The 16,421-nt window shown below is 43.5% G+C and overlaps 1 protein-coding gene across 3 annotated transcripts in view; it reads right to left on the bottom strand.

The window, feature by feature from the left end:
• LOC137886815 (E3 ubiquitin-protein ligase RNF43) overlaps positions 1-16,421 on the bottom strand; it is a 76,384-nt gene that overhangs the window by 12,334 nt on the left and 47,629 nt on the right. For all 3 annotated transcript variants that reach the window (XM_068729452.1, XM_068729453.1, XM_068729454.1), the window contains exon 2: positions 15,034-15,147. In XM_068729452.1, coding sequence (XP_068585553.1) covers positions 15,034-15,147 — 114 coding nt within the window. The remainder of the gene's footprint in view (positions 1-15,033; positions 15,148-16,421) is intronic.

Here is a 16,421-nt window from a genome sequence, read left to right as displayed (position 1 = left end):
ACACTGACTGCTGCTACAACAAACCATCTCTACAAACAACTATGGCTGTGTAAGCATGCAAAATACTTGTGAAATAAATTATAGCCGAAACTGTCGAGATACTTTAATCAAGGAGTTCCTGACGGTAATAAGTATAATTAAGTAAACCACCTGAGTTACAAGGCAGGAAAAGAGATGTAAAGAGGGAGTGTTAGATCTCTGGACGTACGCACTCAAACATGCCAAACCCCATCTCTGACGCTTTCTTCTCACTTCTCCAAACATCTAGAGGGCTCTTTTTTTCCTTTGTAAATATAAAACCTCAACTGTGAAAGTCGCCACATGAGGAACTGCCCGATCCCACAGAGGAGCCACTATCTCTTTATTGTTTGTATCGCACTCAATCAAGAGATTCAGCTCGGAATAATCCTCCTTTGAGAGAAAGAAGACTGCTTTGTAGGCTCCGTATCGGTATGTTGATACATTCCTATGGCAGTGATGAGAGTATAACTAGAGGATGGAGAGAAAGTGTCCAGCATTATTTCTCCCACTGTGGCCAGGGCATGGCGGAGGATTCTTTATTTTTTCTCTTTAGCGACAGGCGGCAACACAGAGACTTGAGGGAAGCCAATTAGAGGGCCTTTCCCGGCCTTTTAAGAGGCAGATAATGTTCTTGTTTTCATAAAGCATCCTGTTATTTAATCAGGCCTGTAAGTGAGAGCCTGACAACCCTCCTACAGCGTAGAGCAGCCTCCCTCCTCTCCTTCCCTCCCATCATTCCTGCCCTGAGCCCTCCATCTCATTCAACAGCTCTTGTAAGCCCCCAGGAATTCGTTCTTGGAACAGGCCGTGCAGTAAGCCGTGTTTTTCTGCAGTGCAAATACACACACACACACACACACACACACACACACACACACACACACACACACACACACACACACACACACAACCAGCACAGTGACAATTGAACACACACACTGTCTGTTCATGAGGTAAACCTAGACACAAATAAAGATATAAAAAAAAATAATCACCCCTTTGTTAGATTTCACAAATACTGTGCATTACATTCTGACTGTAGATTACTGTAAGTAGTAAAGTAAAAGTAGCAATACCATTGTGTAGAAAGTAACAGTTTTGTATATTGATGGCTTTTTTTAACATGTTTCAAAATTTTAAATTGAGACTCATAACCCGCAGTGCTGTGTCTAATTACTATAGCTGCCAAATGAACATGGTGGTATGAATCTAGCGGAGTGTAAGTGGCTTGAAATTGTACTTAAAGGTACAGTGTGTAGCATTTAGGGGGACCTATTGGCAGAAATAGAATACAATATCAATCAGTATATTTTCATTAGTCTACAATCACCTGCAAATAAGAATATAAGAAAATGAGAAAAGTTATTTTAAAAAAGTGATCTTTGGGCTTAGAGTCCCTTCACCTCGTGTTTATATGTCTACTACATTTCAGCAAAAACAAGACTAAGCGTTGAGGACCATGCTAGCAGCTCTGTGAGGTTGTGCTACTGTGGTGCTTTGAGATGATCAATTAAAAGATTGAGCTGATGATGGCGCTAGAGGACAGTTCAGCAATCATCAAAGTGATAACAATTTATTCTGAGGGGGATGAATGTCTGCACCAAACTTTCTGAATGTTATCTGGCCTCTAAAACACTTTTCTCATGAGATGAGGGTCAATAAAAAAAAAAAATCAATCTTTTTAATAACCACGCTTAATAGCCCCATGCAAATCTGAGTCTAAATAGTCTCATTGTATCCTAGTGTATTACATACTGTAGAGCCTCACTGTTTGCCCTGTGAATCTGTTTCGTCAAACCCCTGTCAAAAAGGGGGGGGGGTCACTTGGCACTACTCTACCTGAGTCAGAGTTAAACAGGTTCACACTGCAGAGGAGAGCAACAAGAACTCGCTCCCTCCGCCTGCAGTGTCGGACTCACAAGACCTGTTTGCCGGTTCGCTCTAAACTCTGGGGGGACGCTTGGTGCTTGCTTGCTTGCCTGGGGAAGTAGTTATTGGTAACACAAACCTGTCTACTTTCCACTTCACTTTCACCAGCAATGCGCCCTTGCCCAAGCCTGAGGCGGGCCAAAAAAAAAAAGAAGAAAAAAAAAAGAGGCAGAGATGAAGACAGAAAGAAGAGAAAAGAGACGGTGGAGGGACACGGGGAGATGTCTTTTTTTTTCTTCTTCTTTTTTTTTTTTTAATGGGAATGTTTCACTTAATCTCATAAAGGCAGCGTGAAAACCTCCATCTGTTTGCCGAGCAGTTCAAAAGAGACTCCACATGCCTCCGCTTGCTGCTATATAAAAACAACATTCTAATGCAGATCTTAAAGAGGGCCAGCGGCTCAGCCTGCACAATGAGAACTGGGACGTGCCAGACGCACCGATGGAGGACGGGAGGGTGGAAAGAGAATTAGGTAGGCAAACACAGGGGAATGTGAGTGGCAGAGAGAGAGAAAGAGAGAGAGAGAGAGAGACTGGTGACAACAAAAAGGGAGGAGAGAGAGAGAGAGAGACAGAGAGAGAGACGTGAGAAAGTCCAATCAAAGCAACAAATTTTCCTGTCAACGGTCCTGTTTCTGACCTGCTAGATGTAACCTTGAGGGACTAGACAGACGGGACCGGCGTGGGTCGCCCTCTGGCCTCGCCCACCCACCCCTTCGAATCAACCCGTTCACCTCCTTTGGCTCTCTCCTGCTTTCTCTCCTCTTCTCCTCTCCCTCGTCATGTTTCACCACGGGGCTTACCGGTCGCCTTTGTCATTAATAGAGGAATGTCCTGGCTGAGAACGACATCTCGTGTTTTATCGTGTGGCTGCTGAGCGGGGGATTCAAGGGCAGCACCTTCACATTCAAGACGAAACTCAAGTGACCCCACAGTGCGCATATAGGACATTCCTTGCCGACGGACCGAACAAAAATACTACCGATACGTTAACAAATATGAGATAATCATTTCTTTGATGTAGTTGAAGGTGTGTGGGACCTCAAGTGTAACGTCTCTGTAGTCAGGTTTTCCAGCACACGGGTGCCTCTGCACACCTCCAGGCCTCTCCTTCTCCCCCATAGCCGGGGCAAGACCAGGCCCGATCCGCATCTGCAGAGCTATTTTGACAAGCCACCCCCCCCCTCCCTTACAAAACTCCAGGGTTCAAACTGCTGGAAGATCAAAGGACTAATACAGCAGTGATAATAAGTCACTGCCCTATGAACGCCTCATTCATCGGGGAGAGGCAGTGATATAGTACAGTTGTAACTGGAGGGTCATTAAGCACTCATCATATGATTCCATTTGCCATCCCTTTGTGGAAAAAAGCATCTTCAGCTCCGCAGGCAGAGTGAGAACCAAGAATGAACTCCGACCGGCAATGCCAAAAATCTGAGCTGATAAGGAAGTGCACAAACATTGTTCCCTCTCTGCGTGTGACAAAATCTGTCCCAACACTTTGTCCATCACTACCTCACCTCACCATGGCTGCAACCACACACACACACACCATTCCCCCCCGTAACCGGCCGAAGGTGTTTGGGGAAGGAGGGATTTTAATAACAGCCGTTTGGCACCGAATGGTATCATCTGGCCTCTGTCTGTCTTTATGAGCATGACACGGCGTTCTATTTTTAGGGCAGCATTTTTCTCCGGCTGCCTGCGCCAACGACAGCCTGATGAAACCCTGACCCCCGCGCACTCCCTTTGAAGTGACAAGTGAGAGATGGGCCGCCCTAATATAAAGCCCTTGAGACGCAAACACTTTGCATTCTCCGATGGCAGTAGCGGGCCCGCGAGAGAGGGTGGCGTGCTCGCCCTCAGGGAGTGGATAAGCAGGCCTGCGCACATACGAGCTCACATGGGCAAATGTGCAGTGTTTGTGCATGTTTGTATGTGTGTGTGTGTAATAGGGTTGCAAAATTTCGGGAATATTCAAAGTTGGAAACTTTCCATGGGAATTAACGGGTATAAACGGGAATTAACGTGAATAAACTGGAAATTTTGGGGTAATTTACCTTGTCATATATGACAAAACATGAAAAAACAACATTTTGTTTTGTCATAAGCAAGCTAATACGAATTTTTATCTTAATCCATTTGTGAGTAGAACTTTATTCTTTCATTGCTCAAATGCAGTAGTGTGGCCTCAATAGCCCTGCTGTAGTGTGCATGTGATGGAGGAATACTTTCATTTGACGTATTTGATCACGTCGGGTTGAGAAAAAAAAAAATTGGTTTACAATAGCTAGCTACATCCTTTGCAAAGAAACACAGCATGTGCTGCATTCCATACATCTTTAAAATATAGTTTTGAATTACGTTTTTATTGCTCAGCCTTTCATTTGCAGTAATCACTTTTATTTATGATAAGTCGCCCAACTCGCGCTTTTTGATGGACCCCAACAGCCGCGAATAATCAAGGTGATGGTGTACTTTTGTGTGGACATACAGTTGTGGTCAAAAGTTTACATACACTTGTAAAGAACATAATGTCATGGCTCTCTTGAGTTTCCCCGTTATTCCTACAACTCTGATTTTTCTCTGATAGAGTGATTGGAACAGATACTTCTTTGTCACAAAAAACATTCATGAAGTTTGGTTCTTTCATGACTTTATTATGGGTTAACAGAAAAAGTGATCAAATCTGCTGGGTCAAAAATATACATACAGCAGTGCTAATATTTGGTTACATGTCCCTTGGCCATTTTCACTTCAATTAGGCGCTTTTGGTAGCCATCCACAAGCTTCTGGCAAGCTTCTCGTTGAATCTTTGACCACTCCTCTTGACAGAATTGGTGCAGTTCAGTTAAATTTGATGGCTTTCTGACATGGACTTGTTTCTTCAGCATTGTCCACATGTTCTCAATGGGATTTAAGTCAGGACTTTGGGAAGGCCATTCTAAAACCCTAATTCTAGCCTGATTTAGCCATTCCATTACCACTTTTGATGTGTGTTTGGGGTCATTGTCCTGTTGGAACACCCAACTGCACCCAAGACCCAACCTTCGGGCTGATGATTTTAGGTTATCCTGAAGAATTTGAAGGTAATCCTCCTTCTTCATTATCCCATTTACTCTCTGTAAAGCACCAGTTCCATTGGCAGCAAAACAGCCCCACAGCATAATACTACCACCACCGTGCTTGACGGTAGGCATGGTGTTCTTGGGGTTAAAGGCCTCACCTTTTCTCCTCCAAACATATTGCTGGGCATTGTGGCCAAACAGCTTGATTTTTGTTTCGTCTGACCACAGAACTTTCCTCCAGAAGGTCTTATCTTTGTCCATGTGATCAGCAGCAAACTTCAGTCGAGCCTTAAGGTGCCGCTTTTGGAGCAAGGGCTTCCTTCTTGCACGGCAGCCTCTCAGTCCATGGAGATGCAAAACACGCTTGACTGTGGACACTGACACCTGTGTTCCAGCAGCTTCTAATTCTTGGCAGATCTGCTTTTTGGTGGTTCTCGGTTGACTCTTCACCCTCCTGACCAATTTTCTCTCAGCAGCAGGTGATAGCTTGCGTTTTCTTCCTGATCGTGGCAGTGACAAAACAGTGCCATGCACTTTATACTTACAAACAATTGTTTGCACTGTTGCTCTTGGGACCTGCAGCTGCTTTGAAATGGCTCCAAGTGACTTTCCTGACTTGTTCAAGTCAATGATTCGCTTTTTCAGATCCATGCTGAGCTCCTTTGACTTTCCCATTGTAGCGTTTGTGGGCGTTTGTATCCAATGAGCCCTATTTAAATGGCCTCAGAGAAGTCACCAGCTGTAGTCACTCATAATCACTCACAAGAAGTTAAGAGGCCATGCTATGAAGCTCATTTCATTGACACAACTTTCTAAGTCACCAAAATTGCTAATTCATGTTGCTGTATGTATATTTTTGACCCAGCAGATTTTGTCACTTTTTCTGTTAACCCATAATAAAGTCATGAAAGAACCAAACTTCGTGAATGTTTTTTGTGACAAAGAAGTATCTGTTCCAATCACTCTATCAGAGAAAAATCAGAGTTGTAGAAATAACTGGAAACCCAAGAGAGCCATGACATTATGTTCTTTACAAGTGTATGTAAACTTTTGACCACAACTGTACATACATCCTACTCTCACTGCTGTAAAAAGTTAGTCTAGTGTATACAAATAAACTTGGTATTAAAATGAACATGGCTTCAGTTTACCAAGTAATCAATATGCTGTAATGACAAAGACGTTCAAAAACAACAGAACGTTTTATGTTTACGTTTCTGGCAGACAATGTTCCCAACTAGCTGCATCCAGGGTCCAGCTGAGCTAGACTTGCATAGTCTTGTTCTCAACTACATTTAAGTTCCCTGTTGTATGCTTTTGCAAAAGAACTTTTGCAAAAAAAAAAAAAATGTTCAAAATTTCCAAAATTCCCAAGCTTAACTTCCCATGGAAAGTTTCCGGAAATTTACCGGAAACTTTCTGCCCCTTTGCAACCCTAGTGTGTAACCACACAATTACTTGTGCAATATTCTTTCCTTTCTCTTACAGGAAAGTCTGGATTGATTAGCCTTTAGTGTTGCAGCCAAGCATTTCAGTCAGCTGAGATAATTCCATGTTTTCTGTGTAAATTTGCTCATTTCAAGGGTCATTTTGTGTGATAGTACACCGTAGACCATTCAATGCTGGTTCAACTCAAAACTGTTTCCCTGCTGCCTTAACAACGCAAGTTAACTGAACTTCATTTGTATGATTAGCGTCGCTAAAAGTAGTCTGTAAAACAAACCGCAGGTTTGATGAATTTGAGATAAGTTCATTTAGTTGATTTTAGTTGAATCAGCAACCGTTAGGTCAGTCTGTGTCTTAGTTCTTCATTTGACACGAATAACTTACAGATGTTTCTGATTTAAAGGTGCCATATACGAGATTGGGAGCATTTCTATTGCCTCTCAACTGCTCTCAACATGGTGGCGACTGAGACCAGCTAACAGCTAACAGTGCTAACAGTGGATAAAGAGCAGGCAGAGGGTGGGTGCTACACTTCCTTGACCATGCTGTCGCTACCGCCGTACAGCGGTGCAGAGTGGTGGTCCGAATACGTCAACAAAGAACAGAGAAGCTCAGATTACAACACATACACAAACACACACACACACACACACACACACACACACACACACACACACACACACACACACACACACACACACACACACACACACACAGAGGGAGAGTGACTTCATGCTCTGCACACACATGTAGGTACATTACTACACTATGTCTTTACAAATAGTTTGCTGCTATATTAATGCTCTTAATATCAAATAAAGCACCTTTAATTCAAAGACGACATGCGAGGCTGCTGCTATTACCTTGTTCGATTAGAATTACCATGATGATTTTTGATGCCAACCTTAAGTCCGACCAGCATTGTTTTCAATTTGTCTTTACACATATTAAAGACACACAGCAAGTTTCCATCATATTCCATCGTCCGGCACTGTAGTTAAAGGGGGTGCAGGGGAGAGACGTGAGGCAGAGACACTGCCTGAGGTGAAGGGGTGTATAAACAAGGGGACCTTAATTACTGTAGTTTGGTTGCTGATTTGACCCTTTAACCAACACCTAGAGCTTCAGCTCAAGGAGGCAATTATTTAAGATAAAAATAATGAAGATGCAATTAAGATCATAACGATTATGATAATTACAGTTTAATATACTGACAGTATCCTACAGTATCAGCACAGTTTGTCTCGACTTTGTGCACAAAAACACGGTGCCAGACATCAAACCCAAGTGAAGTCAAATGAACTCAGAACAGACCCGTGAAATAAAAACTAGAATTTTTCAGTTCAATTTACTTGAAGTTTATTAAAACACATACGTATGTTCGGTGTAAAAATATTAGTTGAGTCCACCAAATTCCTGGTTGATGATTTACAGTGCAGTAGGGTCCTGTCTGTAACAAGTGAGACTGGAAACGGTGGGGAATTCTCAGCTTATTATAAGAAAGAAACGAGAGAATTTTCCACCTATTTAAGGTGACGGGACGAGCGGAGAGAGGGCGGCAGAGAAGCAGCACTCTCTGCAAAATCAGTCACGCCTTGTCTGCGGGAGTAATGACAGCGCTGCACCGAGGCCCAACAACAACAACGCCGCAGGTCAAGGTGACATCTGTTAAGCTGCGACCTGTGGGCCTGTCTGACCTTCTCACTGGGTGGTGATCCTGCTCAACTGGAAGACCTGTGGTTCAACTGCTGCTGGTAAACCCGCAGGTTCAAACTGTGTGTGATTGATTGTTAATGAACTGACAAGACATGAGCGCTCGCTTTAAGCTGATTTTAGTAGCCAGTTAGTGTTGTTTTGTAACTGTAGGAATGCAGTGGTGAGTTGCACCATCAAGTGTGGCATGTGATGGATAGATGGGAGTGTCAATAGCCGCCAATCGGCTTTAATTCCTCTTCCGCGTATGTTTGTGTGGATTCACCCCCGTTGCCCCAAAGGTAAAAAAGATCACACCGAGCACCCCAACCCACTTTCCTACCCCACAGTGAGACAAGAGGAGACCTAATTCCACCCATCCCCTGAGATTCATCTAACCACCTGCTCACCTGAATCAGACAAATTTAACTCAATGCTTGTTTAACCAAAACCGCTGTTCCAAAAAAAAGCAACAAGTGACTGCAAAATGCAAAGCACACGTACTTTGTTTTTGAAGTGGCGACAAAAAAGAGGAATGCACTTTCTCATTGAGGAGGGAAACCTGAAGTATTCCTCTCAGTTGTCGGGCCCCTGACGAAGCCAAGCCCGCCCTGAAAGGTCTCCCCCCAGCGATAAAAGCTTGATCCTACACTTGCTAATCCCCCCCAATTGCACAGAACTTGTGTTAAATGTACATCGGCGTACAGTTTAGGTACCGCTCCGCACAACCCTCCCTCCCCCCGCCCACAGATTCCACCATGTCTGTGAATTAGCACCGCGACCGGCTGCTGACCTCAGGTTTCCCGCCGATTAACAGGCACTCAGGTGGTAAAAGGAGGACACCGGCATCAACAACAAAGAGCAGCATGAATACAGCAGCCATCTGCACCTAATAAGCATAAAATCTGATGAGAAATCGTGTACAGGCCCTCCCAGACAATCCGAGGTCAACACGGAGCAGCCCGAGGTTCCCTTTAGCGGCTGGAACCTGAATGATATTCCACTCGCTCAGGGCTCTGCCTTGTGCAAAATATTATTTGTCTGAGTCCCACGGGAATGTGCGACGACAACAGAAAACTTATCACTCTGCTTTCCCGTCCTTGGACTTCTAACGCAGCAGATACTTCACAAGCATCCATTACGACTGACGGCTCGTTTCTTCGCTCTCAAACGTCGTTCTAGGTTGAGTTGACCCTTTTGGTAGCCGGCACTTTTTTTGATTTTGGTGAATTCTACAAGGACGTGCGCACAAACCAAACTGTTTTGAGTTGGAAAGAAAAGGCGCTACCTTCCAATATGTCATTCTTTTACATTCAATTTACTTCTAATGAAGTTTTCAAACAAAATCTGTCGTCATATTTATTACGTCATCATCACCCCAAAAAGAATCAAAAATCCTCCACCAAAATCAAGTAATTTGACAGATAAAGGGAATTAACCGGATTGAATGAATTTAGTCACAGATTACAGAATGTATTCTTTGTTTTAATTAAACCATCATTGCGGCAAGCCGGACAGCAAACCAGAAAGAAAATGTAGTTTTCTAAAAGGCTAAATGCCAACAACTATGACTTGAAGCAGAATATTTGGTTAGATAAAATCCGTTGTGGTCATCTATCTCTTTTTCAATAATTTTCACTTCTGGTATAATACTAATCTGAGCTTCCCCTTTATTCATTCAAACATTGATTTAGAATTTGAAATGTCAACGGTATGAATGAAGCTCCGAGGCTCAAAAATAATGAACTGTGATTCTGCTTGTGCAGGGAACGGCCTCACAAAAGTGCCCATTGTTTGGATTTATCAAAAACCCTGAGAGAGTGGCTTCCCCATTAATATCTGATTCATCATGAAAGGAACAAGAAACAGAGGACGCTGGCTCGGGAAAATACCCTGACAGTCACAACACCCTGTAAGATATAAAACAGAATAAACACGACAGGCTAATCAAATGACATCATGGGTACCATATGAGCCTTAATGAGTGAAAAGAAGGCCGCCATTACACTGCTGGATTCAGAGCTGAGTACTTCCTCCTGAGTTATCTTCGCATTGATATGAGCTAGGACAGCAGCTAACTTTAGCAGCAGAGGAAATGGGAGGGAAAAGACTGTCGTCAGGGTCAAACAGACGGTCAGTTAGTCTTGTCGTTTCTAAAGAGAGAAGGAATGACACATATGGTGCCAAACGGAGGAAATGTCCTTAAAGCAGTTAAAAGCAGGAGAAATATTTAGGACAGTGACGCTGCCGCTTGATAGAAAAGGGGGAAAAATAAGCCCAAAGCTACTTCCACATCACTTTTGAAGCTGTTGTGTTCAAGATGAGATGACGACAGCAGCGTAAACCTGTCTGACAAAGAGCAGAAGGACTATGACAGGAAAACAGATTTGGAAATGTCACTGTGCGGTTTTCAAACTTCTTCTGCAGCGGTTTATAGTTTCTCTCATATTGAAAACAGGAAGAAGACTGTGGCGTGTGTTTTGTGTGCTTCAAAGGTAAAAAGAGTGCTCTGAGGTGCATGCAGTGGTTTCAGAGGTGCATGGTCGCTTGCAAAGAGTCCAACTTTGACTAATTGAAAGAAACACAAAGTTATAGTTCATCCCTTTGAGGCCAACCGTGCAACTGTCTGGCAGAGAGGAGCAAATAAAGAATTTCCTCGGGAGAGAAATCAAAGCAAAACCCAGAAGTCTGCTAACACTGAAGCATTTCATACAAGCCAAAATGTCCATTGTGTACCTGCTGCTTTTTGCATTAACTTCTCAAAAGCTGAAATATTCCCCCTTTTTCCAGATGTTCCCCTGTGTTCCTCCCGCTCCACTCGTCTCTGATGAACTGGAGACGTTGGACTCGGCTACTGGAGGACAAGCAGCCAGAGGCAGCTGCCATTGCATTTCCAGCCCCTGTCTTTGCTAAAAGAAACAGCAGGCGGGGATGGCCTGAGGTCAGTGTCACCCCCTACAGACGATCAGACACAAGGAGACAAAAACATTGTCATGAGGGGCCGTGATTTATTTCTCCCTTCAATGGGCTTCCCTTGTTTTCAAACACTTCCTGTCACTGGGACGGCTCTTCCTGGCCTGAAAGTTTAGACCACACTAGAGGACGGATTCCACCATTCGGACCAGTTTGTGCAGAGCAAAGTATTTTTATTATTATCCGTCCTTTAGTGACCCATTCTACAGCTGCAGTAGTTGTTACATTTCCGCGATCTGTTCTGCTGGTGGCTATTTTTTCCTAGAAAAAAAATATATATCATCAGTTAAATAACGAAAATGTAAAAAAAAGTGTAAAATAAAAATCTTTCTGCATTTCGTTTGACCTCTAATCAATTTGGAAAAGAGAAAAGCTTTTACATTTTTTTCTTTTACCTCCAAAAAGATGAAATTAAAACTTAATTTATTTCAAAAAGTAGTATATTTCAACTCCCTAGTTTTTATTTTTTGCATTAACACAAGCTTAATAAGTTCTCTATTCCCACATTCATCCCACTAAACATTTGCTATTTTCTTCTGTGTATGACAATGACATGGGCATGCTCATGTTTGGGACTGCAGAGGGGGATTAGCTTTAAGATAACTTTGAAACAGTAAATCAAATGGTTAATCAAATGAGGAATAACTTAATGTCTTCGCAGGGCAGAGACCGCTCCATTTATATATATATATATATATATATATATATATATATATATATACATAAACCCAGTTACCAGTTGACCTATAGCTAAAACTACTTTTTTGGAAAACCTGGTCTTAATACCACTATCACGCCTTTAGTATTAGATGGATGCCAGCAACTGTCTTGTTTTACAGTAATTACAACTGAATATGATCATATACTGTTATGACATCACAAATACCACACAAGCACCATCAGTGCGGTTTGCCTCTCGATCCCTGAGACCGACACCGTCTTTGGATCCGCCTCGTCACAAAGTGGCAACCTTTGTACCGGATAGAGGAACAATTTGGAAGGCACATTTGAAGTAATATACACAGTATTCACACACACACACACACACACACACACACACACACACACACACACACACACAGTATTCACACACATAACCACATATACAGTACATGAGTGAGTTAGAGCGTTTAAACAGGATTACTGCACAATCAGCCCGTAACCCTTTTCATCTGAGAGGAGCAGAATCAATAAGCGAGGCTTTCTGTGAGAGTCAACAAGTTCCGACACGGGCCGAAGACTCGATCACTGTAAAAGCTCGCTGTTTGCATAAAAAAACGTGGATTCTTAGGGGGGGAAAGTCAGCTCGGTGTCTCCAAGAGCACAGATTACAGCCTCGCGTGGCGTTTAGAGTAGCACTACTGAGCACTACTGGCACCCGCTGCGACGCCTTTTCCTCATCGAGTCACGTGCCGCTCCGTGACTTAGCTTGAGAACCTTTCCAGGGCTTTGGTGTAAACAGCAAAAGCCGGGCTGGCTAGTGGAAAGCAGACGGATCACTTCTAGCACGACATGCTGGCAGAGGAAGGCTGTAGCCTCCACTTGTGTTGTGTAATGATGCAAAATCACAGGAGCGGAGGAGGGTTTTGATCCTCAACTGCACAAAGAGAGAGCTGTATCTGAAACACGGATCGGTAGGAAGCAACGGCGAGTCATATTCTAGATTATTCAAAGTTGACCATGTAAAGGTGCGTTCAAAAATTGTGGTTGGGGCGCAGACCACATGGGCGCAAATGCCCTGAAATACATATATAAATAAATAAAGGCAAATAAAAGCATAAAATACCCCCAGAATAATTACAAAAAAAAAAAAAATATATATATATATATATATATATATATATATATATATATATATATATATATATATATATATATATATATATATATATGCCACGGTGTGGCCTAAACTGAGGCCAAGAGATAAAAAAAGAGGAGCCAATCACAATCAATAATAATTTTTTCTAAACCTTTCTTAATTTGAGAAAAATCACTATAGTATGCCTTTAAGATTCCTTTAAAATAAGTATAATTTATTGTTCCCCATATGTGGTTCAATTTTGTTTCCTACAGGTTTCATAATAATATTTCTTTCGGGAATTCAACTTGTGTGTGATGAACAATATCCTTCTAAGATGACCGCATCATAGGATTATTAAAGACTTCCACTTCAAAGTTGGAGTAGCAGTACTTCCACGTACGAAAACTGCTCATTTCATGCAAATATGTGAATGTGGGTGAGAGGTTGCCAGTAGCGCGGAATGCACCAGGAGAGGGCGATGATTAAATGCACAACTTCTCATTGAGGGTGTCTGCAGAAAGCGTTTCCTTTTAATTTGAAGACCGTCCCGTGGCACAGACATCCTCACAGATAAACTTCTGGGGTACTATGGGATCCACTCGGTGAAGCGAATAGCGAGAGACGGCACAGATCGCTGCAAATTAAGCAAAGGAATCACCCATGTTCATAATGTCGCCGAGGAGAGAAACCTCTGAAAACCAAAATAAAAACAAAGGACAACAATGAAACCTTATCCATGAAGGTTTGGAGGCTCACTTTGTTTGGTTTGCAGTCTATTCCGAGTGTGCGCGGTGCAACACGAACCCTCTGTGGCCGTCGAGGTATCTATAGATCAACGGGGCGGGCTGCAGCCAGACTAAACTGTAAACAAGTCCCATCCAGAGACCACGGCTGACCCAGCACCGCACATCCCAAGCAGTCTGATTCATCCTCCTCGAAAGGCCAAACTCTTCAACAGCTGCACGATGAATCCCCCCCCAATAAATCCACCACGACCGAAAAGCTTTGAATCTCGCTACGGAAGCGAGGATGCAGGTGGCTGGAGCGGAGTTTACTGCGACACATACTTTCCAGTTGACAAAAACAACAAGAGAGACCACCCCCCATCCTTCACTTCTCCTGATTTCAAAGGCGATCTGTAGGGAGGGAGAAAGCACTCGGAAGCAACAGCCTTTTGTTCCAGGGTACTTTTGCATGGGGGAGAGACCGTGTTTTGTTTATGGGACAACATAGTGTTGCCATTAAGGCTTTAATCAGAACTGTTTTGGAGCCTTGAGTGACAACCCAACCCCACCACCACCATCACCACCCCACCTTCGGCCCGCTTGAGGAGCAACAGGAGGAGGAAGAAAGGAGCGGGGAAGTGTGGGAATGTCTCTACATCATCACCACGGCTGGCAGCTCCTAAACATGGCTTTAAATTAGGGGAAAAGAAAACACAGGCTAAAAAAAGGCAGTCGCCTAACTATACTCCTGCCTGCTAATTTGTCACCACTTGAAAAAAACAAGGGGGGAAAAAATAGCAACAGTTTTAAATCACACTACTTTAAAGTCAGGCTACACCAGCCAGTGTGTATGGCAGGATACTTAAACACAAGGGGGATTTAGGTCAGTCGCACATACATCTAAACCATCGTGGGCGGAATCCATGGAGCTCTGGCTGCGTTCATATTAGAGGGAAGCAGAGTGTCTGGTTCTGGCTGGCTGGCCGGCTGGCTGGGATCGGACCAGTGACAGCTGGGGCTTGAAAAAGTCTTACATCCAAAGCCAGGGCTCACTGCCACTTGCTACATAGCAGCGCCGAGCTAAGCCCACCCCCTCCTGTCCAAGCCCTCGCTCTGAAAGATCACTGTCCCGAACAAAACATTAAGTTCCTGCCAAATAGTTCCCTCTAAAACCATATTCTCTTTAAAAAGGGCTAAATCCAAGAGCGGAAAGGGGTAGTGGAGAGAAGACATGATGGCAAGACGGAATATCTGTCTGCTGGCATGTCTGAGAGGGGAAGGGGTAACGGAGAGGGGAGTTTCTCAGGGCGGGAAGCATTTTCAACGGTGTGTGTGTGTGTGTGTGTGTGTGTGTGTTTGTGTGTGTGTGTGATCCGTACCTTATCGAGCAGCGGCAGACAGCGGGGTACCCTGTGCTCCAGTTTGACAATGGTGATGAAGTCACTTTCTTGTCGTTCATCCTCGCTTGTGTTGCACAGAGACAGAGGGTGATACTGCAAAAAATAAAGAGAGAGAGAGAAAGAGGTTATCTTCTCATACGAGGACATCGATCGTAAATATCTGAAATTGACAGCAATGCAGATGTCTCTGGTGGGATTTTTTTCTGGTGTAGAGGAATATATTTTTTTTGGATGTGTGAAGCCGTCGTGAGAAGTGCAAGAAGCATGAATGTCGCAGGTACACAAACAGCTCATTCACAGTCTCTCCACCCAATCACACCGATGTTTCAAAAATAGGTAACATCCACAGTAACAACTCGTAATATTTGGTGCGTCTTACAAGTACAGAGGATTAGACTTGAGTATGGAATGACACTTTCTTTGTAAATGATTACAAACAAAGTCAGCTGAGCACACTGATGGATGTTATAGTCCAAAGAGAGCCAGTACGGAATGACAACTGCAGCTGTTACTTTTTTTAACACAAAGATGGAGAATAACTTAAAAACTGCACACTTTAATACTAATCTCACGTACCGGTGGCAAGTACAAGACAAACGCCGATTGATGATAAAAGCTTCAATTGGCTGGATGGAAGCACCTGAACTGCACTGCACTATTACTGAACATGACATTTAGATTATCTTATGCTTATCTATTAAAGCTTTGTGACAACAGTTTAAGGAGGAAAAGAGAATTGGAAAAACAATAATCGTAGTCAAGTGTAAAGATATTTGTCCTCCCATGAGTGGAGGTGGAAAAAAACCAAAACCACAGCTGTAAACCCCCAAAAAACACTAACCTCTGCAATCACACAAAAACACATGTAACCTACAGTATGTGACCGAGAGGAAGTGAAAGAAAAACAATGTTTGAGAAGCGTTTATGAATGAAGGTGTTTCCTCTCTAAAGTGTTCACAGTTGATATCAAGGGGGAAAAAAACTTTGGCACCCTGCAAAATCAATTACACGGACGGCGATGTTCACTCCCACTCAAAAGCCTTGAGGACTGAAAGAACCAGAGATTTTTGGTAGGAACATTTGATCCCCATCTGAAAGGGAGGAAAATCGTAGCTGCTGAAAGGCTGCATTTAAGGGCTCAAGGGATAGCAGCGGTGTTTGCAAGTCACAGACATGCTGTCACGGGTACGAGGAATTGCACGGCAGTCCAAAAGGAAGCAAAACCGCTCCTGAACCCCCCACCACGCATCACAAACTTTGCATGGCAGCGGCGAGGGCACTGATGCGGCATCGCTCCTCGATCAGCCTGGTACGCTGGGCGCTCGCCCATACCCCAGCAGAGCGGTCCCACCCTGCCCTGCACCGGC

This window comes from Cebidichthys violaceus, unplaced genomic scaffold, assembly GCF_023349555.1.
Source record: "Cebidichthys violaceus isolate CVI_PGR_0920_01 unplaced genomic scaffold, fCebVio1.0.p SCAF_46, whole genome shotgun sequence".
Lineage (NCBI taxonomy): Eukaryota > Metazoa > Chordata > Actinopteri > Perciformes > Stichaeidae > Cebidichthys > Cebidichthys violaceus.
The sequence above is the reverse complement of the archived record's forward strand: the minus strand, read 5'-3'. Positions and strand labels throughout refer to the sequence as shown.